The sequence below is a fragment of the Mesoplodon mirus genome, assembly GCF_964341445.2.
Source record: "Mesoplodon mirus genome assembly, chromosome: 3".
Classification (NCBI taxonomy): Eukaryota; Metazoa; Chordata; class Mammalia; order Artiodactyla; family Ziphiidae; genus Mesoplodon; species Mesoplodon mirus.
The window spans coordinates 23,362,955-23,390,787 of record NC_138978.1 but is presented as its reverse complement, the minus strand read 5'-3'; the positions used below and the strand labels follow the sequence as shown (position 1 = coordinate 23,390,787).

The 27,833-nt window shown below is 46.4% G+C and overlaps 2 protein-coding genes and 1 pseudogene across 4 annotated transcripts in view; 2 read left to right on the top strand and 1 right to left on the bottom strand.

Annotated features, from left to right (window-relative positions):
- Nucleotides 1–821: 821 nt before the first annotated feature.
- Nucleotides 822–1,637, bottom strand: LOC309800906 (V-type proton ATPase subunit e 1-like; annotated as a pseudogene). The gene has a single exon. The product of its transcript is annotated as a V-type proton ATPase subunit e 1-like (transcript).
- Nucleotides 1,638–10,940: 9,303 nt separating this feature from the next.
- Nucleotides 10,941–21,287, top strand: PAQR7 (progestin and adipoQ receptor family member 7). Of its 2 annotated transcripts, none has more exons than XM_082614858.1 (2): nucleotides 10,941–11,109; nucleotides 19,191–21,287. In XM_082614858.1, exon 2 carries the CDS (start codon nucleotides 19,212–19,214, stop codon nucleotides 20,262–20,264), a length of 1,053 nt encoding a protein of 350 aa, XP_082470984.1. In that variant the 5' UTR covers nucleotides 10,941–11,109; nucleotides 19,191–19,211; the 3' UTR covers nucleotides 20,265–21,287. The 2 variants fall into 2 exon arrangements, with proteins under 2 accessions (XP_082470984.1, XP_082470983.1); XM_082614857.1 differs by lacking the exon at nucleotides 10,941–11,109 and adding an exon at nucleotides 14,961–15,055.
- AUNIP (aurora kinase A and ninein interacting protein) overlaps nucleotides 14,997–27,833 on the top strand; it is a 40,106-nt gene continuing 27,269 nt past the window's right edge. Inside the window, exons 1-3 of the mRNA XM_082614856.1 lie at nucleotides 14,997–15,055; nucleotides 22,127–22,308; nucleotides 22,517–22,611. Of these exons, the coding sequence (XP_082470982.1) occupies nucleotides 22,531–22,611 (81 nt within the window). The 5' untranslated portion in view covers nucleotides 14,997–15,055; nucleotides 22,127–22,308; nucleotides 22,517–22,530. The remainder of the gene's footprint in view (nucleotides 15,056–22,126; nucleotides 22,309–22,516; nucleotides 22,612–27,833) is intronic.

Below are 27,833 nucleotides of genomic sequence, written 5' to 3'. Positions count from 1 at the left end.
CTTCACATCCTGACACTTGTTGTTTCCTTTCTTTTAAATTATAGCCATTCCAGTAGGCGTAGGTAACTCCTTGTGGTTTGGATTTGCATTCCTACAGTGACTAAAGATCCTAAGCATCTTCTCATGTGCTTATTCGCCATTCATAAATCCTCTATGGTGAAATATCTATTCAAATACTTTGCCCATTTAAAAGTTGAATTATTTATCTTTTTTATTTAGTTGTAAGAGTTCTTTGTATATCCTAGATACAAGTTCATTAGCAGATATGTGATGTTTAGGAATATTTTTCTCCCAGTCTGACTTACCTTTTTTTTTAGTTAATTTATCATAAATGTAAAGGTTTATTTCTGGACTCTAAATGTTATTCCATTGATCTCTATATCTATTCTTATGCCAGTGCTACAGTGTTTTGTTTATGTGGTTTGATAGTATAGTTTCAAATCTATTCTTATGCCAGTACCACAGTGTTTTGGTTAAGTGGTTTGATAGTATTATTTTGGAATCATGAAGTATAAATCCTCCACTTTATTCTTCTTTTTCAGAATTGTTTTGCTTATTTTGTGTCCAATGCATTTTCATATTTTAGGATCAGCTTTGGAGGCTGGATCAGGACCAGCTTGCCAATTTCTGCAAAAAAAAATGTCTGCTGTGAGTTTGATAGGGATTGAAGTGAATATATAGATCAATTTGGGGAGAACTGCTGTCTTAACAATACTGAATCTTCCATTACATGAACATAGTTTGTCTCTCCATATATTTATATATTTTAAAATTTCTTTCAGCAATATTTTGTAGATTTCATTGTACAAGTCTTTTTTTTTTTTTTTTTTTTTTTTTTTTTTTTTTTTAGAGAGCAGAAAAATAATTTATTCCAAAGGAGGGCAGAAATAAGAAACTCATCCTGAAAATATACTTTGGTATAATTCTGGTGGGACAGATTTTCCCTCTGAACATGTTCTCCTACTGACTGCCCCACTGGAGTCTTACTGTCATGTAATAGTTTTTAAACACTTCGCTGATTCTCATGTTGTGAGCAGGCAGGAGCCATCTTCAAATCCACAGTTTCCCAGGAGAGAGTAATGTTATTTCTCAGAAAAGCAGCACTTTTTATCTCCGAACAGTACATAAACATTTTATAGAGGCAGAACAGTTTAGATTCAATAGGCACATCATTCATCAAAGTGTAAAAAAGGTGACAGGAAAAAATACTGCATTGTAGAATAAGATATTCAAATGTGGTGGGAACGTTTAAGGCAGCTGACAGCCAAAGTGGGCAAGTCAAGGAAGGTGGTCTGGGTATGGAGGTGATTTTGCAACTAGAGGAGTTCTCTTCGTGACCTCAATGACTGAGCACTGGCGAGCAGGTCTTCTTACTCAAGGCCAATGATGCTTGAGGTACCAGATGGTTTCATTTTTCAACTGCGGTCCAAAGAGAGGGTTGAGTTGGGCCAGAATTGCAATCAGCCGAAAGAGATAGCAGCAAACGGAACAGGTCACCAACATGGTGATGATAACTCCCCGGTTGGGACCCTTAGGGATGAACCAGGGCACCAGGAAGCCGACGAAGCCCCAGAACACGCTCATCACGATGAGAGAGGCATGGTGAGACCGGTATACGCCATGGTTGCTGCGGGAGGTGCCAGCCCCTGCCCCGCCGCCTCGCTGTGGTCCCACCCGGAAGTGTCCCATTGTACAAGTCTTGCACTATTTTTATTCCTCAGTGTTTACTTCCTTTTGATGTGATTATGTGCAATGTTATTTTATTTTATTTATATTTATTTATATATTATATTGAGGTATAATTGACATCTAACATTATATTAGTTTCAGGCATACAACATAATGATTCAATATTTGCATATATTTCAAACTGATTACCATAAATCTACTCAACATCTTTCACCATACGTACATAGGTACAAAATTTTTTTCTTATGATGAGAACTTTTTAAGATTTATTCTCTTGGCAACTTTCAAATAGGCAATACGTTATTATTAACTATAGTCACCATGCTATACATTACATCCCCCTGACTTATTTATTTTATACCTGAACATTTGTACCTTTTGACCTGCTTCACCCATTTCATCCATCCCCTACCCCCCACCTCTGGCAACCACCAATCTGTCCTCTGTATCAATGAGCTTGGTTTTTTTGGTTGCTGTTGTTGTCTTAGATTACACATAAGTGAGGTCATACAGTATGTGTCTTTCTCTGTCTGACTTATTTTACTTAGCATAACACCCTCGAGGTCCATCCATGTTGTCGCAAATGGCAAGATTTCATTCTTTTTTATGGCTAAATAATATTCCATTGTATATGTGTGTGTGTGTGTGTGTGTGTGTGTGTATGCCACATTTTCTTTATCTATTCATCCACTGATAAATACTTAGGTTGTTTCCATGTGCAATGTTATTTTAATGCTGAAAGAAAAAGAGAAAACAAGGAAAATAAAAATATCCTGAGTAGGCTTTTGATAAATGATTGAGCAAATGATTGTCTGTTCTACTGATGGGATATTCAGGGATTATTAAAAGTGGTTGTTATGTGTTTCCCCCAGAAGGATCATTCTGACCATGGAGAATGTAGAGGGTAGGGGCAACAATGAATTCATCTCCCTTTTCCTGGGACTGAGCAGACAGCCAGACTCAGACTAGACACTCTGTGTGGTAGCCACTCATGCCGGCCACCAAATATTTGTTTCTTCTCCTGTTGCACTTCCCCACTCCTTGAAGTTAATTGTGGCCCTGTGACTTGCTTTAACCAATGAAATGGGAAAGGCTGTGCTATATGTCACTCCTGAGCAGAAACTTTAAGAGCCAGTGTGCAACTTACCATTCTTTAACCTCTGCAGAGGTGGCCGAATGCACCTCAAGGCTGCTCCATCAGCCTGGCCCTGGAATGAGGATAAGGAGTAGAGACACTGCCAATGGACATGTAGAGTAAACAAGAAATACAACCTGCTTTACGCTGCTGAGATATTGTTGTTGTTACTGTGGCATAACCTAGCTCATCCTGACTAGTATATGGATAAATGTTTGTTGAAAAAGATGAATGAAACTAAAGGGCAGAACATTAAATTCTGTCTTCTCTAGAACTATGAAAAACAATGTCTGAAAATGGGCTGTAAACTTAGGGAAATTAAAGTCAGCTAGAGTGTTAGAGGAGGGGATTTGGGGTGAACTGTTTCTCTTTTAAATGTGTTTTTTGGATTCCTGGACCTGATTCCAATGTCTGAGCTGGGGGCGGGGGGAACTTCCCACACAATTCTCAGACCCAGCAGGGCTTCTGAGAATTCAACTCAATTTTGACACTTTCTACCCAGAGACAATGTGAGATTCCGAAGGTTTAAGAGCTCAGTCCCACAAGACTAACCCCTTCCCCCCCTTCAGATGCCAGTTGCAAACTCAGGTTATCACCTGTGCTTCTGACCCCCTCCTTGGATCTGATTAATTTGCTAGGGTGGATCACAGAACTCAGGGAAATACTTACTGACATTTACCAGTTTATTAAAGGATATGATAAAGGATACAGATGAACAGCTAGACGAAGAGATACACAGAGTGAAAACTGAAAATTCTAAGCTTCTAATCATTGTTTGGTTTTTCTGGCTACAAGCCCCCATCCAGGAGCCATCCAGAGTCACCTTAACAGAACAAAAGGTGCTCCTAGGGCTCTTATCACTTAGGAATTTATGAGGGTTTTAGGGGCCCTGTGTCAGGAACAGGGTCAAAGACACATATTACAACAAGAGATGCTATTAGTGTTCTTATAACACAGGAAGTTACAAGGGTTTCAGGAGCTCGGTGCCAGAAACGGGGCCAAAGACCAAACAAATATTTCTTAAAATAAATCACAACATCACAGTGTTTTGTTTTGTTTTGTTTTGTTTTTGCGGTATGCCACCAGGTCTCCTATAGTTCAGGCCTAGAACCTGATTCTTTAAACTTACCCCACCACTCACACCTCTGCACCTTTGCACATGCTGTTCCCTCTGCTTGGAAAGTTCTCTCCCCTCCTCATGGCTTGGTGAACTCCTCCTCATCCTCTAAGACTCACCCCAAGTGACAGTGAATCTCTGTAGGAAATCAGTCCCTCCTGCATTGCACTCCCAATGCACCAGGCATGGTTGAGATTGTGGTCTTGAGTCAGATTCCCTGGGTTTGAATTCTGGCTTCACTATGTGTATGAGTCAGGAATTGCTTCAATGATGCTGCGTAACAAACCATCTCAAAATTTGGGGGCTTACCACAAGCCTTTATTTTCCTCACCTATTGGCAAAGGGAGGGAGTAAAGAGTTGAAATTGAGTGATAGTTGGCATTTATCAAGCAGTCATTCTATGCCAGGCTCTGTGAGCATGTCACATGTATTATTTCATTTACTCCTTATACCAACCCTATATGATGGGTATTATTAACCTGTTTTAGAGTGGAGGAGATAGATGTCCAGAGAGGTTACATAACTTGCTGGTAAGTGGTAGAACTAAGATGTGAACCCAGGCAAAATACACTCATGTGTCTCACTGCTTTGCTGCCTCCAGTGAATGGAAGCACTTGTTTTGGGGAAAAGACAAGACTGTGTTCCAGACAGCTCAGGCACCCCCATTCATTCTTTCTCTTACTTTGAGTCTGCTGAAGCCCTTCCTGATGGTCTCCCAGCTCAGAGCCTGACTTCTGAGGCCTTTGGCTCCTTAGGCCTGCCCAGGAATCCAGTCTCCCTGTTCCTTCAAGGGCCGAGCCTGGCACCTGGGAGGGCAGATGGATGATGCACAGTTTACCGGATAGGTTCCCCTTTCCAGGGACTGGACTCAAAGTCTTATAGGGCTCTGGGATCCTGGAACAGTGGAGTCACTGGGCCTCAACCAGGTGGGCTGAGCTGTGGGAGGGCAGGGAAGGAAAGTGACCTTGGCTGTCCTGGGGCTGCTCTCACCCTCCCTGGGCTGGAAGGAGTTGGAGCGGAGCAGGGCAGGGAATGAAGTGTCCTAGCCCCATAGCTTCGTTCTTTGATACCAGTACTGTGTAGGAGATAAGAACTGGCCTCTGATTAAGGTCTAACACTAGACAGCTGGGTGGCCTTGGACAAGTAGGATCCTCCTGAGCCTGTTTCCTCATCCACAAACAGAGATAATGACAGAACCCTATTATGGCATACAGTGTATGTAATGGACTTTGCACATGGCAAGTGCTCCATGATGGATCACTGTTCTTACTTTTTTTATTTTTATCATTCAGCTCTCAAGTATCCACAACCAAGTTTCATGGTTAAGTGGCTTTTCTCCCCCAAGCACACCTCCAGGTTCATTTCCCAGAGCCTGGATACATCGGGAGCTTCATGACCGGGAATATGTCATTTCTCTTCACTCGGCTTCAGGTTTTCTATCCATAAAATGGGGACCAACACACTCAACATGCAGGAATGCATGAGGCCGAGTGAGATTTTTTTTTTTTGCGATTTAAAAAATATATATTTATTTTATTTATTTAGGCTGCGCCGGGTCTTAGTTGCCGCATGCGAGATCTTCCTTGTGGCTTGTGGGCTTCTTAGCTGTGGCATGCAGACTCCGTTGTGGCATGCATGAGGGATTTAGCTCCCTGACCAGGGATTGAACCCAGGCTCCCTGCATTGGGAGTGCAGAATCTGACCCATTGGACCACCAGGGAAGTCCCAAATGAGATAATTTAGCAGTGCTGTGTCCCCTTGCTGAGCCTCAGTTTCCCAATTTGTAAAGGGTTAATAGGGTTATCTGGATCAAAGGAGGTAGTCATGGCAACTGTTTAGCACATGGCTCTGCAAGAGCTTAATAAACTAGAGCTTTAAAAACAAGTCTAGGACAGAGCATGTGTTTCAAAAACGGAAGCTGAATCCAAGACACCTTTCAAGTCTTTATTCACTATGATAGGATATATTTCATTACGTAGAATATAATCTCCATATTGTCCTTACTTGTTTTCATTTCCTAGAGCTTACCTGTTCTAAATGATTGGATTTTCTATGCCACTTTCCCTAAGCATAAGGGTAATGGGGATTTACGTAATTCTTGTATGTTTGTCTGAACATGTTGAAGTAAAGACCTGTTTCATCCTATTACATTATGATTATATACATTTTGTTATAATATAATAAAGAAATGTATGTTCCTCTAGTACATTGCAGTTGACAAACAACCTTCATATCCACTGTTTTATTTACTTCTCCTAACACCTCTGTCAGGTTGGTATTATTATCTCCATCTTACAGGTAAAAAAAATGCAGGCCCAGACAGCAGAAGCAAGAAGAACTACAATTCTGGAAACTGTGGAAGGAAAACCACATTCACAGAAAGATAGACAAAATGGAAAGGCAGAGGACTTTGTACCAGATGAAGGAACAAGATAAAACCCCAGAAAAACAACTAAATGAAGTGGAGATAGGCAACATTCCAGAAAAAGAATTCAGAATAATGATAGTGAAGATGATCCAGGACCTCGGAAAAAGAATAGAGGCAAAGATCAAGAAGATGCAAGACGGCTTCCCTGGTGGCGGAGTGGTTGAGAATCTGCCTGCCAATGCAGGGGACATGGGTTCGAGCCCTGGTCTGGGAGGATCCCACATGCTGTGGAGCAACTGAGTCCGTAAGCCACAACTACTGAGCCTGCACGTCTGGAGCCTGTGCTTCGCAAAAAGAGAGGCCGCGATAGTGAGAGGCCCGCGCACCGCAATGAAGGGTGGCCCCCACTTGCCGCAACTAGAGAAAGCCCTCGCACAGAAATGAAGACCCAAAATAGCAATAAATAAATAAATAAATAAATAAATAAATAAATAAATAACAACAACAACAAAAAGATGCAAGAAATGTTTAAAAAAGACCTAGAAGAATTAAAGAACAAACAAACAGAGATGAACAATACAATAACTGAAATGAAAAATACACTAGAAGAAATCAATAGCAGAATAACTGAGGCAGAAGACGGATAAGTGACCTGGAAGACAGAATGGTGGAATTCACTGCCATGGAACAGAATAAAGAAAAAAGAATGAAAAGAAATGAAGACAGCCTAAGAGACCTCTGGGACAACGTTAAATGCACCAACATTCATATTATAGGGGTCCCAGAAGGAGAAAGAGAGAGAAGGGACCTGAAAAAATATTTGAAGAGATTATAGTCGAAAACTTCCCTAACATGGGAAAGGAAATAGCCACCCAAGTCCAGGAAGCGCAGAGAGTCCCAGGCAGGATAAACCCAAGGAGAAACATGCCAAGACACACAGTAATCAAATTGACAAAATTAAAGACAAAGAAAAATTATTTAAAGCAACAGGGAAAAATGACAAGTAATATACAAGGGAACTCCCATAAGGTTAACAGCTGATTTCTCAGCAGAAACTCTACAAGCCAGAAGGGAGTGACACAATATATTTAAAGTGATGAAAGGGCAGAACCTACAACCAAGATTACTCTACCTGGCAAGGATCTCATTCAGATTCAATGGAGAAATCAAAAGATTTACAGACAAGCAAAAGCTAAGAGGGCCTCCCTGGTGGCACAGTGGTTGATAGTCCACCTGCCGATGCAGGGGACATGGGTTTGTGCCCCAGTCCGGGAGGATCCCACATGCCGCGGAGCAGTTGGGCCCGTGAGCCATGGCCACTGAGCCTGCGTGTCCGGAGCCTGTGCTCTGCAACGGGAGAGGCCACAACAATGAGAGGCCTGCGTGCTGCAAAAAACAAACAAACAAACAAACAAACAAAAAACCCCATATGATCCCTCAATAGATGCAGAAAAAGCTTTTGACAAAATTCAACACCCATTTATGATAAAAACTCTCCAGAAAGTGGGCACAGAGGGAACCTACCTTAACATAATAAAGGCCATATATGACAAACCCACAGCAAACATCCTTCTCAATGTCGAAAAACCTGAAACCATTTCCTCTAAGATCGGGAACAAGACTAGGATGTCCACTCTCACCACTATTATTCTACATAGTTTTGGAAGTCCTAGCCACGGCAATCAGAGAAGAAAAAGAAATAAAAGGAATACAAATTGGAAAACAAGAAGTAAAACTGTCACTGTTTGCAGATGACATGATACTATACATAGTGAAACCTAAAGATGCCACCAGAAAATTGCTAGAGCTAATCAATGAATTTGGTAAAGTTGCAGGATGCAAAATTAATGCACAGAAATCTCTTGCATTCCTATACACTAACAACAAAAGATCAGAAAGAGAAATTAAGGAAACAATCCCATTCACCATTGCAACAAAAAGAATAAAATACCTAGGAATAAACCTACCTAAGGACACAAAAGACCTGTATGCAGAAAACTATAAGACACTGATGAAAGAAATCAAAGATGATACAAACAGATGGAGAGATATACCATGTTCTTGGATTGGAAGAATCAATATTGTGAAAATGACTATACTACCCAAAGCAATCTACAGATTCAGTGCAATCCCTATCAAATTACCACTGGCATTTTTTACAGAACTAGAACAAAATATCTTAAAATTTGTATGGAAACACAAAAGACTCCGAATAGCCAAAGCAGTCTTGAGGGAAAAAATGGAGCTGGAGGAATCGGACTCCCTGACTTCAGACTATACTACAAAGCTACAGTAATCAAGACAATATGGTACTGGCGCAAAACAGAAATATAGATCAATGGAACAGGATAGAAAGCTCAGAGATAAACTCATGCACCTATGGTCAACTAATCTATGACAAAGGAGGCAAAGATATACAATGGAGAAAAGACAGTCTCTTCAATAAGTGGTGCTGGGAAAACTGGACAGGTACATGTAAAAGAACACTCCCTGACACCATACACAAAAATAAACTCAAAATGGATTAGAGACCTAAATGTAAGACTGGACACTATAAAACTCTTAGAGGAAAACATAGGAAGAACACTCTTTGACATAAATCACAGCAAGATCTTTTTTGATCCACCTCCTAGAGTAATGGAAATAAAAACAAAAATAAACAAATGGGACCTAACGAAACTTAAAAGCTTTTGCAAAGCAAAGGAAACTACAAACAAGACGAAAAGACACCCCTCAGAATGGGAGAAAATATTTGCAAACGAATCAACAGAAAAGGATTAATCTCCAAAATATATAAACAGCTCATGCAGCTCAATGTTAAAAAAACAATTCAATCCAAAAATGGGCAGAAGACCTAGATAGACATTTCTCCAAAGAAGACTTACAGATAGCCAAGAAACACATGAAAAGGTGCTCAACATCACTAATTATTAGGGAAATGTAAATCAAAACTACAATGAGGTATCACCTCACACCAGTTAGAATGGGCATCATCAGAAAATCTACAAACAACAAATGCTGGAGAGGGTGTGGAGAAAAGGGAACCCTCCTGCACTGTTGGTGGCAATGTAAATTGATACAGCCACTATGGAGAACAGTATGGAGGTTCCTTAAAAAACTAAAAATAGAATTACCATATGACCCAGCAATCCCACTACTGGGCATATACCCAGAAAAACCATAATTCAAAAAGACTCATGGACCCCAGTGTTCATTGCAGCACTATTTACAATATCCAGATCATGGAAGCACCCTAAATGCCCATCGACAGACGAATGGATACAGAAGATGTGGTACATATATACAATGGAATATTACTCAGCCATAAAAAGGAACGGAATTGGGTCATTTGTAGAGACGTGGATGGATCTTGAGACTGTCATACAGAGTGAAGTAAGTCAGAAAGAGAAAAACAAATATCGTATATTAACGCATACATGTGGAACCTAGAAAAATGGTACAGATGAACCGGTTTGCAGGGCAGAAATAGAGACACAGATGTAGAGAACAAACGTACTGACACCAAGGGGGGAAACTGGCGGGGGTGGTGGTGTGATGAATTGGGAGATTGGGATTGACATATATACACTAATATGTATAAAATAGATAGCTAATAAGAACGCATTAGCTGTATAAAAAAATAAATAAAATTAAATTTAAAAATAAAAAATAAAATAAAAATAAAAAGGAAACCCCCCCCAAAACTGAGGCCCAGAGAGAACAAGGAGGAGCCTTGCCCAAAGTCACATGGTGAGTTGGGGTAACACCACCAGGACTTGGATCCTGTCATCAGGCCTGTGCCCCACAGCTGTCTCTCTGAATGGGCTCAGAGCTCCCTGAGGGCAAAGGGGTGTCCCTCCTAGACTGTCTTCTCTCAGCGGTCCATCCATCAGGCTGATGCTTCCAAGAAGGGTTGGGGTGTCTCTCCACTCTGCCTGGTCCGGGTCTTTGCACACCTGAGGAGCTGACAACCCCTACCATTGTTGGTCCAATATTTACTGAGGGCCTACTATGTGCAGGGACTCCTCACCCTTCAGGTGCTCCCACTCCTGTAGGGAGATGTTACACTAGGAGTAGAAAGGTGTTTCAACAGAAGTCCTAACTATGTGCCTTGGGTTGGGCATATCAGGCGAAGCTCCCCGAAGAAAGGGCTTTCGGTGGGAACTTAAATAAGTTAGGGGAGCAGAGGTGGGGTAGAGCTCCCCAGAGAGATGAAGATGGGGAAGGTCAGGTGTGTCCCGACCAGAAGCATCCTAGAGAGGTGGGCTGTGTGGGTTTAAGTGCCTTCAGGGTTGGGCCGCACGCTCTCGCTGGGAAACTCGGGTGCTCCTGCTACAACTTGCCCTCTCCCTCTCAGGTCAGCCAGTTCCAGACTGCGAAGCTTGTGGCTCAAGTCGCCGGAAGTGGAAACCGCTCAGCTGGAGTGCCTGCTGAGCAAAGACTTCTGCTCTCTGGGCCTCGGAGTTCCCATCAGCACGAAAACCACAGGAACTCCCAAGACTGTCGTCACCGGTGTGGGTGACCACTCTCGGCTCCGCGTGCAACACGTGGACGCCATTGGGTAGAGGCTGCTGGCGCCCGGCCAGGCGGGCGCGGTGGGCGGGCGGCGGCCTAGTCCTGGGCCCGAAGCCCCGAGCGAAGGCCCGCTGCTGCCCGCCGCCGCCCCGCCCTCCCTCGGCTCGGGGCGGAGCCTCCGCCTGGCCGCCCCTTTATCTGCCCGCTTGCCGCCGGGATGCAGAGGGCCGCCGAGGGCCGCCGGATCGCTGTCGGGCCTCCTTTTGCAACTCGGTTCGGTCGCAGGTACGGCTGGGGGAAGAGTGGGAGGGGCGGGCGGCGGGCAGAGGGGGCGCTTCCCGCGGGGCGGAGAGCGGGGAGCTGTGTGCAGACGAAACTCGGGGCTAGGTGAGTTGGGGGCACGTGGGGAGGGAGTGGGAGGCTGACAGCGGGGATCAGCTGGAGTGGGGCGCCACTGAGGAGGGACTGGAGCAGGAAGGAGCGGAGCTGGAGGCGGAGAGTCTCAGGGAGGAGTGGGAGGAGACTGGGGGAGAGGGGCCATCAGAGCCGGAGGGAAGCGCATCTGTGAGGGAGCGAGCAGAGGCGTGAGCTGGCCTGGGAGTGCCGTGCTGTCTAGGAAGAGAATAGGCACGGAGCACGCTCCTTCCACTGAAGGAGGAATCTAGTGAGATTCCGGGGGCAAAAAGGGGCGTGAGTACCTGGAACTGGGTGATGTGAGGGGCTCCCAGTTGGGAAACCGGAAACCGTGGAAAGAGCGCTGCTGGGGCTCAGAGGGGCTCTTGCTCCAAAGCAGCTTAGGTCCCGTGGGAGGGGGAAGTCTCCTTTGGGGTCGGGAGAGCATGAGGTTTCCTCCCACTCAGTGAGGGAAGCACTTGCCTCAAGACTATAGGCTTTGAGGACCTCTAGAGGTTTCCCTGGGGCATGCCACCGGCCCCCCCAACTCCACTCCGCCCCAAGCCTGGCGGGAGTGAGAGGTCAGGTCAGGCCAAGGCTGGGGAGTTTAAGAGTTAGATGTATTCTCAGGGCCTGGCTGGGTGCTCCTAGGTGGATATACCATTAGAGACGGACTCAGCCTCCCAGCATGTGGTTTGTGCCACCGCTGAGCCCCTTAGTAGAGGCTGCTTTTCCCCAGCCTCAGTTTCCCTGCCAAGAGATCAGTGGTGAAACTTGTCAGTGGTAAAACCCAGGTCCCTTTTCTGTCCCCCTGGGCTGGAAACTGTAGCTAGCTCACCCACCCTCTCTGGGCCTGCTTTCCTCCACCAGGTGCTTCCTATTCCTCAGAGCAGTTCTGAGTCTGAGATCCTAGGAATTCCTTTAAGAGTGATTTATTTCATGCTGATCACACTTTTCAGTACAAATGGAAGCCCAAAGTTCAGTTACAAAAACAAAAGCGTTTTCTCTTCGGTTTTGGAAGACATGGAGGAACTTTTTCTTTAAACACGTTGGGCAGAACTGGGGAATTGGTTTGCATTGAGGGAGGTGACCCAGTTGCTGAGATATCAAGAAGCCAGCCAGGGATGAAAATTTTGCTTGTACAATCCGTGGCCACCCACTGGGTGCCTGGGAGTTGACCACAGCAGGTGAAGGGCAAGAGCACTGGTTTCGGAGTAAGATGTGCTCTGCCATCCTGCCTCAGTCTGGGGCTGTGACAACAGCTTAGCCACAGGTTCCAAGAGTTGCTCAGAGGGAGAGGTGAAATGCGTGTAAAAGTTCTTTGTAAACAGCAAGCCACTGTAAATTATTAATGTTAGTGCCTAGTCTTTTTTTTTTTTGCGGTACCCGTGCCTCTCACTGTTGTGGCCTCTCCTGCTGCGGAGCACAGGCTCCGGACGCGCAGGCTCAGCGGCCATGGCTCACGGGCCCAGCCGCTCCGCGGCATGTGGGATCTTCCCGGACCGGGGCACGAACCCGTGTCCCCTGCATCGGCAGGCGGACTCTCAACCACTGCGCCACCAGGGAAGCCCTCTAGTCTTATTAATAATATTTCAGGCTCTGCCTTATTGTGTCATCCTTGTCAGGACCCCTCAAAAGGGTTTACCTCTGACCGCCCCATTGTTAACACTGGTCTGGCTTTTTTGTTATTTTTATCTAATGAGGCTAAACTTTGCCTTTCATGGCAAGATAAAGTTGTCTTTAAGGGAGTTGCTGAAACATCAGGGCCCAGAGAAGCAACAATGAATATTTTGCATGCCAGGAAGGAAGCAAAAGAGGAAGTAGAATTATAATCATATGATACTTAAAAGAGTTAGGTGCTATTTAGTTAGGTTATTAAGCTTCAAATGAGCAGGGTATTAATACCCTTAGGGGTTACCCTTAGCTGTTAATTAGCTGGACTATTAGTTCTATGAGGGCGGTGTTTTAACTGCTTTGTTCACTGCGGGAAGCTTCAGATCTTGACACACAGTAAGCCTAAAACAAATATTGCTGGAATGTCTCAGGGACTGAAGGGCCCTTTGAAATCATTGGTGAATTTACAATGGCCTTTGACATTTGGAGAAACAGGGCCAAGAGCGGAAGGGACTTGTCCAGGGTCACACGGGGATTGAGTGGCTGAGTCAGGACTAGAATCCAACAAAGATAGTGGAGCCCATGCTGTGCCAGAGCCAACACCTAGCTAGCATCTGTGACTTTGTTTTGCTTGAGGTAGCTATTATTATCCTCCGATTTCAAATGAAGAAACAGGCCCAGAGAGGTAAAGGAACTTTAGCAAAGTCACACAGCTGGTAAGTTCCAGACCTGAAATCCCACCCTCACATAAAAATGGGGACCTGGGTTCTCTTGAAATATCTGCCCGAGGTGAGTGGTAGGTGCCCTCCCTGGGGGGAGCAGCTCTCTCCAGTTCTCCATGGTTACCATCAGGGTGGCTTCTTGCTGGGCTGGATTTTCCTGGGCCCAAGGGCATTTCATTTGTGTGGGTGAGCCCTGTCAGGGCAGGGAGCCTGTCTGCCTCGTTCACCATGTGCCCCAGCCTTGTGCCTGGCATATGGTAAGCACTGAGTAAAATCTGTGGGATGGGTATAACCCAGGGCTCTCCCACTCCAAAGCCTATTCACTACCCCATCCCCACAACTTGGTCTGCTGTTTCGCTCCCAGAGGTATCAGGGAGAGACCAGGAGGAACTAGGGGTGGCAAGCCTTGGTTGAGGAAGGAGGTGAGGAGGTTGACCTTGAGTTTAGAAAAGGGGAATGTGAATTGGGAGGGCTGGGGAGGTAGGAGAGGAGAAGAGGAAGGTGCTGCTCAGATTGACAGAAGAATTCCCACCTGGGCCCCGGAGATCCCAGTTCTGAAGTTCAGCCAACCCAGGAGCTGCCCAAACCTGCAAGACATGCCCCAACCAGGCCACAGTCCTTTTGCATTACCTGCTAGCACGGTCTACCCCAGCTACCCTCCTGCTCCAGGATGGGGCTCCTGGGGCTGCTGAACTTGAGGCCCTTTTCTCTGGGGATTTCACTTCCCAGCCACTTCTCTTGGGTCAGTGGGCAAGTGCAAATCTTCAGAGCCCTGTGAATCCAGAGAGGTTACTCTGAATGGTCTTTGTTGAGCACACTTTAATTATTATTATTATTTATTATTTTTTTATTAGTTTCTGCTTTATTACACTTTAATTATTAAACTCCAACCAAATTCCCCTGGTCCCTAAATGCATCCTCAGAGAAAGGTAAAGATTTAAAGAGACAGTTAACTTTCTAAGGCCTCCAAACCCAGTGGAACCAGCTATCAAGGGCTAAAAGAGGACCGAGTTTTTTAGAGAACCCCAAGTAAATTTTTCAAGCTGGGAATATTTTGAATACTAATACTCAGGCTGGGAATATTTCAAATACTACTACTCTTAATAATAATAATTACTACTACTATTAGTAATTAATACTAATAATAGGAATCATTTATTGAATCCCTAAACAGTGCTAAAACTGTTCTCATAAATTTAATCTTTGTAGCAGTCTATGAGGTAGGTATAATTCTTATGTGGGAGCTGAGGATCAGAGAAGGTGAGACACTTGTCTTAGGTCACACAGTTAGGCAGGAGTCAAACCTGGTTTGTCCAAATCTGAAGTCCATCTCCTTCACGAGCCTTTATAGTGTCTCTTTTCTCCTTGGTTCCTAACTTCCTTTCATTGTGATTCCCACTGAGTAGAGGACAGAAGCCAGTCAAGTTTGCCTCACATCCATGAACCAGGCCCTGGACACCTGGTCTCAGCCCAGCTTTGCCCGCCTTGCTGTGTGATCTTGGGTAAGTCACAACATTTCAGCTAGCCCTCGGTTTCCCCAACTGTTTCATGCCAAGGTTAACCACAAGCTTCCTTCTGCAGCTGAGGCCTGGCTAGGGATGCAGAGTTTAGCCTGGACTTGACCAATGTGGGAGTGGTGATCGGGGGAGGGGAGAGGGTGGAGGTTGTCTTTAGCCCCATCCTCTGGTGACATCACACCCTCTGGTGACATCACACAAGACCCCTACAGTCCCTGGAAGCCCCACCCCTAGTGACCCTCACCTGTGGAAGTGCCAGCCAGTGCTTGGCATCTGGCAAATTTGCCCTGTTCCACAGCAGAAGTCATCAGCCCCTGGGTTCAAGAGAAATCCTTAGGTAACCAGTGCAATTAGGGAGACTTGGAGGGGGGCCATGGAGGTGTACTGGATTGGGGTGGGATGCCTGGAACAGCCAGATTCTGGCAGCCTGGTAGGTAGACTACTCAAAGGATGCCCTGAGGGTGTCCTCTGAATACTCACCCTCATCCTTCTGGCTCTTGCTAGACTCCTGCCCCTGCTTCTTTCCCCTGGATCCAGTGCCCCTTTCCATGGAGCCAGGAGATGGGAACTAACTCTGAAAATAGAGCTATTCAAATGGAATGGGGCCACTGGTCTAAAGGTCTAAAGGAAATAGGGCAACTTGACCTCTGTCATCCCAGTATGCAGCCTCTGGGTTCTGTGCTTAGGGCCCACCGTGTCTGGGGGAGGGGAAGGGCTGCAAGTGAGCTATTGCCCACCTGAGGAGGTAGCTGTGAGCCAGGGCTTCATTGGTGCAGAGAGAGTGGGTAGCTGGTAACTGGGTGAGTCTGAGGTCCCTGGATGCAAGTCAGTTGCTAGAAGCCTAAGGAAATAATTTATGGGAAAGGACCTGGTTGCCTGCTTTAGACCAGTGTTTTCCAAAGTAGTTCTTTGGGATGCAGTTAGGTGTGACAAGAAGCAGGGCAGCAGGAGTGGCTGAGAGTATCTGTGCTATGCAGTCGGGGAGCTGGGTTCAGATCCTGGCTCCATCTCTCTCTCTCCCTCTCTCTCCCTCTCTCTGTATGGCCTTGGCTAAGGAGCTCCCAACCTCTCTGAATTTCACTCAACAACAAAATGGGCATAGTAATACCTACTTCACAGGCTAGTTATGAGAATTAATTGCAAAAAGGCTATGAAGAGTGAGCATATAGTAAACACTTCCAACATTTCAGCTAGCTTTATAATATAATCATTACTGGGAAAGGAATCCTTGGTCATGTAAGCTTGGCAAATGTAGGTTCAACAAAGTGAAGCAGGCTTCTTTGGTGCAGACCTTCTCCGAGCCTTTAGTATGCTGTTATTACTTGGGAAGTTCTAAGAGTGGGATGTGGAGCATCGGACTGGACTTAACAGATCACAGGGACTCAGGAAATAATGCACCATTGAATGTCATCATTCCCTGGTCTTTGCCCTCATGGTGGAATGGACACGTGGCTGGATTGGGCAACTCTGGAGAAGGCCTTGCTGTCTCTGGGCTCTTGTTTTCTCAATGTAAAACAAAAGAGCTGCGAGATGCTTTCAGAGGCCTTTTCTGGTCCCCTGAAGTTCTTAGTTGGGAAGACAAAGTTGTAGACAAGGGTAGAGGCCGGACTGTTGAGGCTAAAGTCCTGTCTCTTGGGGAGGAGAAGAAATCCAGTGCTGGCTCCTCAACCAGCAAGTGGACCAAGGGAGTTCTTGTGCTCTGGACAGAAGTGGCCCCACTAATTAGTTTATCAGCAAGGTCTGCTTCCTAAACCTGCCAGGCTGTCTGGGAATAGAAAGTAGAGCTGTAATGACATTTAATTCTTTCCTCCCTACCAGACAAGGAAAGGCCAGAGACCAGAGCTGACTCCAGAATGTAATGCAGGAGGAGCTCAGGGATGCAAATCAGGCTGGGGCGTGGAGGAGTGTGGGCTGGGGGCTTGTCTTGATGTCGCCTTTGCATAGCAAGCACATTGCATTTACTTGGACCATGTGTGAATTATTGGGTGGCTTTGGGGGTGATCACGGTGCTGCTGGTGGCGGGGAACTTGAGTGCAGATCTTCTTGCCTCTTAGAATGACTGGTGCAAAGGAACTTGCAACAAATATCTGATGAATGATGGACAGAGTACATCTGGCTGCTGAGTCCAATAAGCTTCTTGGGGGAGAATCTGAGGGAGGGGAGTTGTCTGTCTAGCTAGTTGTCTGGCTAGTTTTTCAACAGATATTTGATTTAATGAATGAAACAGTGAATAATGATAAGCCTGAATTAAGCAATTGGTACCAGGCAAAAGCAGTATATAATTATGAAATGATTAATAGTACTTGCCACCTTGTTTTGCAAAGTGCAGTTTAAGGAAGTGGTTAAGATTGCAAACTGAGGGCGTCCCTGGTGGCGCAGTGGTTGAGAGTCCGCCTGCCGATGCAGGGGACACGGGTTCGTGCCCCAGTCCAGGAAGATCCCACATGCCGCGGAGCGGCTGGGCCCGTGAGCCATGGCCGCTGAGCCTGCGCGTCCTGAGCCTGTGCTCCGCAACGGGAGAGGCCACAACAGTGAGAGGCCCATGTATCACAAGAAAAAAAAAAAGATTGCAAACTAAGTTTACATCATGCCTCTGCCACTTCCTAGGCAGGGTACTTAACTTCTCTGTGCCTCAGTTTCCTTATCTGAAAAATGGGCATAATGATAATACCTATCTGATAGGGTGCTATGATGCTTAAATGAGTCAAATATGCATAAAGTGCTTAAGACACTGACACATAGCACATGCTGTGTAAGCATTTGCTATGCTTTGTTTTCCTCTCTATAACCTCTACCATATCATGAAGTTCCTGAAGGCAGGGATCCAATTCTTTTCCACTATCCTGCCCACCACCACCTTTGGGACCCGGCACAGGACATGAGGCAGAGAAGGGGCTCAGTAAGTGTTTGCTAAATGAATGAATGTGTTTTAAATGCTAAATTGTATAACCCATTATAGATCTCCCACAGGGAGGTGGCAGCTTGTACTGGTTTTAAAGGATTTCAATAGAGGGAAAGGAAGTTGGCACAGGGTCTGACATTTGGGTTAGGTGGGAAATGAGGGTGGGAGCAGGTCATGGGGTCTTGAATGCCAGGTGAGGGGTTAGATTGGATTTATTTGCAATTAGCAATGGTGGAAGGGCTGGAGGGGGGAACTTTTGAGTGAGGGTGTGGCTGAGGGAAAGGTTTTTTTTTATAGGATCAGTTGTTACTAGGGTCTTTTGGGGAAAAAGTAGCTTTTCGAGTTGGACCTTGAAGGCTATGAAGTATTATCAGGATGCTATTATGTTGTTTTTTTCATTCAACAAACATTGAGCACCAGCTACCTGCTAAGCACCAGGGGTTCACAAAATAAGACAAACTGCCTACCCTGGAGGAGCTTGCATTAACAATTTAATGCCCGTGAGAAGTATTATAATGGTCAAAGGATTGTAGGCACTCAAGTTAGAGGGGTCATCATCGGAGGACCTCCAGGGAAAGTGTCACAGAAGAAATGGGTTTTGAGGGATGAATAGGAGTTTGCCAGATGGGCAAGATGAGGTAAATGGCTCAGATGGAGGGAACAGCTTGTGCAGAGCTATAGACATGTGAAACAGCAGGCCCACGGTTTTGATGAGGCTGTGGCTGGATGTGAAGTGCACTGTGGTTGAGTAATAAGGCTAGGAAAGGTAGTAGGGACCAGATCATGTAGGGTGATGGAGGGTCAATGGCAGACCCTGGCCACTCTGAAGGAGTTAAAGGTAGAGGCAGCAGGTCTGTTAGCAAGGTCATTGTCAGGTAAACACTGATGGCAACATGAACACAGGAGAAAACAGTGAGGGTTGCTGTATGGAGCCTGGACTGGAAAGAAGTAGGATGACATAGTGAGCCTCTTTAACACATGCCTCAAACATTTACTGAACACCTACTATGTGCCAGGCACTGTTCTAGGCACTTGAGATACATCAAGGAGAAGAACAATCATGAGTCAGAGCTGAGCTCTCCCTTAGGGCAACTCCCCTCCTCTTAAACTCAGTGTAGGGATAAGGGGGTGGGGAAGAGCACAGCCCCCCAGCTGCTGCTCATGGGGCAGGAGGGTGAGGACACCAGCCCCCTGACCTTGCTCGGGCCTCTCTCCCAGCTCCTCGCCCCGCCCACAGCCATGGCCACAATGGTGGCCCAGAAGCTCAGCCACCTCCTGCCCAGTTTGCGGCAGGTCCACCAGATGCCTCGGCCGTCTGTGCAGCCAGAGCCTGTGTTCACAGTGGACCGAACCGAGGTGCCGCCCCTCTTCTGGAAGCCATACATCTATGTGGGCTACCGGCCGCTGCATAGGACCTGGCGCTTCTACTTCCGCACACTGTTCCAGCAGCACAACGAGGCGGTGAACGTCTGGACCCACCTGCTGGCGGCCCTGGTGCTGCTGCTGCGGCTGGCCATCTTTGTGGGGACCGTGGACTTCCAGGGAGACCTGCACGCCCTGCCCCTCTTCATCATTGTCCTCGCCTCCGTCACCTACCTCTCCCTCAGTGCCTTGGCTCACCTCCTGCAGGCCAAGTCCGAGTTCTGGCATTACAGCTTCTTCTTCCTGGACTACGTGGGTGTGGCTGTGTACCAGTTTGGCAGTGCCCTGGCACACTTCTACTACGCTATTGAGCCCGCCTGGCATGCCCAGGTGCAGACCTTTTACCTGCCCATGGCTGCCTTTCTCGCCTGGCTTTCCTGCGCTGGCTCCTGCTACAACAAGTACATCCAGAAGCCCGGCCTGCTGGGCCGCACTTGCCAGGAGGTGCCTTCAGCACTGGCCTACGCACTGGACATCAGCCCCGTGGTGCACCGCATCCTCGTGTCCCCCAACCCTGCCACGGATGACCCGGCTCTTCTCTACCACAAATGCCAGGTGGTCTTCTTTCTGCTGGCTGCCACTTTCTTCTCTGCCTTCATGCCTGAGCGCTGGTTCCCTGGCAGCTGCCACGTCTTTGGGCAGGGCCACCAGCTCTTCCATGTCTTCTTGGTGCTGTGCACGCTGGCTCAGCTGGAGGCCGTGGCGCTGGACTACGAGGCCCGGCGGCCCATCTATGAGCCTCTGCACACCCGCTGGCCCCACAACTTCTCCGGCCTCTTCTTGCTTACTGTAGGCAGCAGCATCCTCACTGCATTCCTTCTGAGCCAGCTGGTACGGCGCAAACTCAATATCGATCGGAAGACCCAGTGAAGGGGGGTGGCAGATTTTAGGGAGGGAGGTATAGTGGGGGCCCAAGGGTCCGGGCTTGGCTCCAGATGGGAACAAGGCCTGGTAAAATTGCTTGAGTCTGGCCCGCGGTGACTTCTCTGTGCACGCCTCAGCTGCCAAGTGGGGCACTGGCCAGTCCTTGGATTTGAGGATTGGCTGGAGCTGCTGGGGTCCACTTCAGGGCCTGCCCCAGCTCCCTGCCCTGGGAGAGGGAAAAAGAAAGATGTGGGCCACCCTGGTTTGCCTCCCCCCATTGCCTCTCACTTAGGGGTGAGGATGGAGGATCAGCTGGGGCCAAGACACTGGCCTGGGCCTTCCAGATTATCTGGGAGGGGGTGAAGTTGGGATTGAGGTCAGAGTCAGATCTGAGCTGAGAGATAGGGGAAGCATCAGCAACTGTCCTCTACCCAGATTTCACTGGTGGATAGGGAAAGGACAGGCCCAAAATGTGTGCAGGATCTTACCATTCTTGAACCCCAGCCTGAAGTTTTGGTGCTGCAGAGAGCCCCCAAAGATAGAAGATTGTGCCAGGTAGAAATAGATCCCATCCAGTGCCCCATACCTCTTCAGTCACTGTCCCAGACAGTGAGCCCTGACCCTCCTAGCTCTGGCCTCTATGTCCCACACATCCTGTTCCCAGTGTCTTTCCTGGTTCCCTTGTTCATGATTCAGTGTTTATCCATTCAGTATTTCTTGGGCCTCTGCTCGGAGGCAGGCCACTGACTGGGCTCCGTGGATCAATGCAGGATGGTAAAGGCTTTAATATTGGAATGAACTGTCAGGGGAAGCACTGAGGAGGGAATAATTAGTGTTGCCTGGGACCCTCAGGGTCTTGGGTTGGGAAGGGTGAATAGGAGTTTACAGATGGAGAAGAGGAAGGGCATTCCAGGTAGAGGGAAAAACCTGTCCAAAGGCCAAGAGGTATGGAAGAAGGAGTTCACTGCGGCTGGAGTTAGGAGTGGTCTGGACTCTGATGTCCTGGATGCAATAAAGTGACTGTGATAAGAGCTGCCTCTTTGCTTTTTGTCTCCTATCCTAGAGAGGGAGCCCTGGTCCCCCTTGAATCTGTTCACTGTGTTGGAGGAGGTTTTCAGGGGGAGGCTGGGGGTGGGCATAGGGAGGAGGGGACAGATCCTGTCTTATCTTTGCCTGGGGTTGGGGTTGGGGTCTTATTCACTATATACGTGAACTTTTTTTTTTTTGGTAGGAAAGGTGGGGCAGTTTTATTACTAAATAAGTTTTAGAAGTTAAAAGAATGTGTTTAAAAATATATAATTTGACAGATATTTCACTTTTTGGTTTTTCAATCAAGGAGGATCTTATATGTTAACTTTTATGATATTGTTATATGTTAATGTTTACAGTATTGCCTTTTCCACAGTACATAAGCAATGTATGGTAATATATGTACAGTGAAGGAAAATTAGGAAGTACAGGTAAGAAAAACAAAAAAACCCTGAATGAATAAGAAATATCACTCCACTGCTAAAATATCCTATTATACATATAGTACATCTATGGAGATTGTGGTTATGGTTGCCAGCATTTTTGCATCTCTGAGGGGCTCTCAGAATTTACAAAGTACTTTCACAAACCTTATTTGATCCTCTTTAAAATCCAAGGCCACACAGCGAGAAAAGCAATACTGAAAGCTAATTCTTGACTGCAAATTTTTAATTTTCATTCTACTTAACGTTTTCTAAATCCTCTCCCATGAGGTTTCATAGTTATACTTAGCTTTTTGTTTCTTGTTTTGAATTACAAAAGTAATCCATTTAAGGTAGCGTTGAGGACCCCAGCTTTGCAGTTGGCGGACCAGAGCCTCCTCTCCTCTTCCTTTTGAGATCTTCGTGAGGATTCAGCGATAAGACAAGGAAAACCCTGAGCCCCGATAGTTATCAGTACGAAAGTGCAACTCACTCAGCAAAAAGAAAATGTGCATTCCTTGTGCAGTGTCGCGAACGCGTTCACACAACACAGTTCTGGAATACAACTGAATGAAAAAACCAGCAAGAACGTGGCCTTGGTAACATTAAGCGGTCAGGCTGGCAGGGTTTAGGGAAGGGGCGGGGCTTGGGCCGGGGCGGAGCTGACGCTGGGGGCGGTGCCTGAGCGGGGGCGGCCGCGGCGTAGCTCCGCTCCCAGCGTTGGCGCGAGATTCGAACGTCGGCGGAGTCAGTTATGGCGGTTCCCTGAGGCGGCCGGACCCCGACTCCGTTATCACGTTGTCTTAGTCTCCTCAGCGGCCATGAGGCGCAGAGGCCCGGAGGAGGAGGAGGCCTGCGGCGTGTGGCTGGACGCGGCGGCGCTGAAGAGGCGGAAAGCGCAGGTAGGGCGTTGAGGCGAGAGAGGGTGTTGGGGGAGGGGTTAGAGGCCCGGAGGCGTGAGAAGTGAGGAGTTTGGGAGCACCTGGATGTGATGTGGAGATAGAGTCGGGGACCGAGAACGAATAGCTTTGGCTATTCAGGGGAGAGAGGGGCTGGAGTCTGAAGAAGGTTGAAAAATGGGGTTTGGAAAGGGTGGAGAGAAAATGGGGGCGGCAGGCAGGCTGGCGGGGGTGGTGGGGTGGGGTGTGTGTGGAGAGACTGGGGCAGCGAGATTTCGAGGTGAGGGAAGAGGGTGGAGAGAAAATTTGCTCCGAGGAGCGTAATGCAGCAGACCCCTTAACTCGGAGTCCCTTCAAGAAGGTAGCAGAGGGCTTCCCTGGTGGCGCAGTGGTTGAGAGTCCGCCTGCCGATGCAGGGGACACGGGTTCGTGCCCCGGTCCGGGAAGATCCCACATGCCGCGGAGCGGCTGGGCCCATGAGCCATGGCCGCTGAGCCTGCGCGTCCGGAGCCTGTGCTCCGCAACGGGAGAGGCCACAACAGTGAGAGGCCCGCGTACGGCAAAAAAAAAAAAAAAAAAAAAAAAAAAAAAAAAGAAGGTAGCAGAGGCTGAAATACGGAGGGGTGGGTGCATATGCAAACTTCGGAAGTTCTCGCCCCGAGGTCCGTTTCTTCCCTACTTGTCAGGTTGCCGGCCATCTACCTGCCCAGAACATGTAACTTTAGGGGAAAAAGTAGAAGAGACGGGGAGGGGAGCTGGCCTAATATTTATTAAGCATCCGCTGGGTGCCACATACTGTATTAAGTATTTAATATGTGTTATATGTGTCATCACCCTTATGGAAATGAGGAAACTGAGGTGAGGTAATGAACCCGGGTTCGCCCAACTAGGAGAAGTGGGAAGCCCACCCAGGTTTGGCCCATATGCAAGATTCTCTGTTAGTCATTACAAAGAAACAAAAGTATGGGATAATAACAGTTAATGTTTATTGAGCATTTTAAGCTGGACACTGTGCTGAGAATTTGTTGAGTTATCTTATTTGGTGCAATTCTATGTAGTAGTAATATAGTGATACCCATTTTACACATGAAAAACAGGCTCAAAGCAGACAGTAACGGCAGAGTTCTTGCTCTTAAGTTGCTTACAGTCATGTGGGGAAGAAAAGATGTACAGATAATAGTAATATATAATTTATTGATTACTTTCTACGTGTCAGGCACTTTGCTGGGACTTTACATGTCTTATCAGTGGCAGGTACTCAAAATTCGATGAAGTAGGTACTCTCATTATCTCTGTTTTATATTTCTCATATATATTTGGTCTTTGTCTTTGGTTCTTGGCTCACAGCTCCTAAAACCCTTGGAATTTCCTGTGTTATGAGTGATAATGGTGTCTTTTATATTTAATGAGGTGACTTTTGGAAAGCCCTTAGGTAACCTAAGGATGAGCTGGTTGCCAGGAAAGCCGTCCATGTGATTAGAGGGTTGGAACTTTCACTCCCTCCATTCCCCTACCTCTAAGGAGAGAAGGGCTGGAGATTGAATTCAGTTACCAATGGCCATTGCTTAAATCAATCATGTCTGTGTAATAAAGCCTCCATTAAAAACCCAAATGGACAGGGTTCAGAGAGTTTCCAGGTTGGTGAACATGTGGAGGTGCAGGGAGAGTGGCGCGCCTGGAGAGGGCATGGAAGCTCCGTACCCCTTCCCACATACCTTGCCCTATGCATCTCTTCTATCTGGCTGTTCCTGAGTTATATCCTTTTATAATAAACGGGTGATCGAGCAAGTAAAATGTTTCTGTGAATTCTGTGAGCCACTCTAGCAGTTGAACCCAAGGAGGGGGTTGTGGGGACCTCTGATCTATAGCCAGCTGGTCTGAAGTATAGTTAATAACCTGGACTTGGGATTGGCATCCTGAGTAGGAGGGGGTTGTTGGAACCCCTAATCTATAGCCAGTTGGTCAGAAGCACAGGTAATAGATAGATAGATAAATAAATATATGGATGTATTTCCCCCACAAACGAGATTATATCAGTTTGTTCTGCTGCTCACCTGTCACTAAATATATGATTTTAGTATGGTGTTTTTTTTTTTTTTTTTTTTTTTGCGGTACGCGGGCCTCTCACTGCCGTGGCCTCTCCCCTTGCGGAGCACAGGCTCTGGACGCGCAGGCTCAGCGGCCATGGCTCACGGGGCCCAGCCGCTCCGCGGCACGTGGGATCTTCCCGGACCGGGGCAGGAACCGGTGTCCCCTGCATCGGCAGGCGGACTCTCAACCACTGCGCCACCAGGGAAGCGCCTAGTATGGGTTTTTAAAAAGACCATTTTGGGACGTCCCTGGTGGTCCAGTGGCTAAGGCTCAGCGCTCCCAGTGCAGAGGGCCTGGGTTCAATCCCTGGTCAAAGAACTAGATCCCATGTGCCGCAGCTAAGAGTTCGCAGGCCTCAACTAAAGATCCCACATGCCACAACGAAGATCCCGTGTGCTGCAACTAAGACTCGGTGCAGCCAAATAGATAAATATTTAAAAAAGAAAGACCATTTTAATTTACGTGATTTTCAAATGTGGTGTTTTAACTTTGTTGCCTCTATATTAAAATATTGGAGAAAAAAATTTTTTTTTTTTTTTTTGTGGTACGCGGGCCTCTCACTGTTGTGACCTCTCCCGTTGCGGAGCACAGGCTCCGGATGCGCAGGCTCAGCGGCCATGGCTCACGGGCCTAGCCACTCCGCGGCATGTGGGATCTTCCCGGACCACGAACCCGTGTCCCCTGCATCGGCAGGCGGACTCTCAACCACTGTGCCACCAGGGAAGCCCTGGAGAAAATTTAACAAAGGTTTTCCTGTACATTAAAGAGGTAAAAAGATTTAGCATCTGATTTGTATATATGCTGTCTCTTAAGTGTATTATATTTAAAATGTCATTATAACTTAGAAAATAATTTCTGTTTCTTCTTCAGCTATGATGCAGTTTAGTTCCCTACCCTTGAGATACGTAGCAGAGAGGGGGAAGTGGACATAACTAAGAGGGAGACGGAAATGCAAAGATATCAGAAATCTTGGCTGAGTCATCACTGGTTTCTCCACCAGCCTTGGAGGAACACTGAATGCCACTGACATTCTGCAACTTTATTAACTTTCAGTCCACCAGCAAATGCTATGGACTGTGCCTTCAAATGTATTTAGAATGTCATCATTTCCTACTGTTTCTACTGCTACCACCTGAGCTGGAGTGACCCTTTGCTCACTGTTAAGTTTAAAACCATCTAGTGGTTTCTTACCTTCTAGTAAAAACCAAAATCTTTTTAATGCCCGTAAGACACCATCTGGTCTTGTGTGCCCTCTTATGCCTTTTAGACCTCATCTACTCTTCGCTCTGCCTCTGCTCCAACCATACTGGCCTGCTTGCTGTCTTTCAAGGCAAGCACATCTGTGCTTGGGACTTTTAGATACTTGTGCCTGAAGTGTAAAGGGCTTAGAGAGCCACATTGCTCTGCTCCTTCATTTGTTCAAATGTCAGCTTAACTGAGTTTTTTCTTAACCATCCTTTCCCTTACCCTCTACTACCTTTAATCTTGCTTTGTTTTTCTCCATAGCACTTTTCACCATCAGACATATTATATGCTGCATATTTACTTTTTCATTTATTGTCTTTCTTCCCCTACTAGAATGAAAGTTCCATTAAGCGGTCCTTCAGAAACTTTCTGGCATGTAATAGGTACTCAGTAAATATTTATTGAATGAGCAAATGAGTGAATGAGTGAATCTATCTGGTGGGCTTCGCTTTCAGAAATGCAAATGGAATGGAGCAGTGGGTGGCAGCTGGAAGGACTTTGAAGGGAATGCTAGTGAAAGCTTGAAGAGCTTTTAAGGAACTGTTTCTAGAAGTCTGATGACCTTTGAGGAGGCTGTGGGTGAGGGTTTAAAGGAAAGTGAGAAAAATCTTGGAAACTGGTTACGCGTTGACAAAGTGTAGCCACACTGTTGGCTGTAGTAAAGTGGAAGGTAGAAAATGTACCTAATGAACTGGATGATGTAGCTAAGGAGATTTCCAGGCAGAGTGTTAAAGGTGCTAGCTGGGTTTTTTTTTTTTTGGCTGGTTATAGCAGAAAGCTAGAGGAGGGAGAGAAGCTGAAGGAATGTCTGTTAAAAAGAAGTATAGCCTAGCTGGTTTTTGAAAATTCCCAGCCTCTCCAGGCAGCACACAGTGGGATTTATTTATTGATTTATTTATTTACTTATATTAAACTAAAAAAAATTGAAGTATAGTTGCTGTACAATATTATATAAGTTAAAGGTGTACAATATAGTGATTCACAGTTTTTAAAGGTTATACTTCATTTATAGTTATAAAATACTGGCTATATTCCCTTTGTTGTACAATATATCCTTGTAGCTTATTTTATTTTATTTATTTTTTTAATAGATCTTTATTGGAGTATAATTGCTTCACAACACCGTGTTAGTTTCTGTTGTACACCAAAGTGAATCAGCCATATGCATACATATGTCCCCATATCCCCTCCCTCTTGAGCCTCCCTCCCATCCTCCCTATCCCACCCATCTAGGTCATTGCAAAGCACAGAGTTGATCTCCCACTAGCTAACTATTTTACATTCAGTAATGTATATATGTCGATGCTACTCTCACTTTGCCCCAGCTTCCCCCTCCCACCCTATGTCCTCAGGTCCATTCTGTACGTCTACATCTTTATTCCTGCCCTGCAACTAGGTTCATCAGTACCATTTTTTTCTTTTTTTTTAGATTCCATATATATGTGTAAGTATACGGTATTTGTTTTCTCTTTCTGACTTACCTCACTCTGTATGACAGACTCTAGGTCCATCCACCTTACTACAAATAACTCGATTTCGTTTCTTTTTATGGCTGAGTAATGTTTCATTGTATATATGTGCCACACCTTCTTTATCCATTCATCTGTCGATGGACACTTAGGTTGGTGCCATGTCCTGGCTGTTGTAAGTAGTGCTGCAGTGAACATTGTGGTACGTGTCTCTCTTTTTAAAATTTATTGATTTTTGGCTGCGTTGGGTCTTTGTTGCTGCGCGTGAGCTTTCTCTAGTTGCAGTGAGCGGGGGCCACTCTTTATTGGGGTGTATGGGCTTCTTCTCATTGTGGTGGCTTCTCTTTGTTGTGGAGCACGAGCTTTAGGCGTGCAGGCTTCAGTAGCTGTGGCATGTGGGCTCAGTAGTTGTGGCTCACG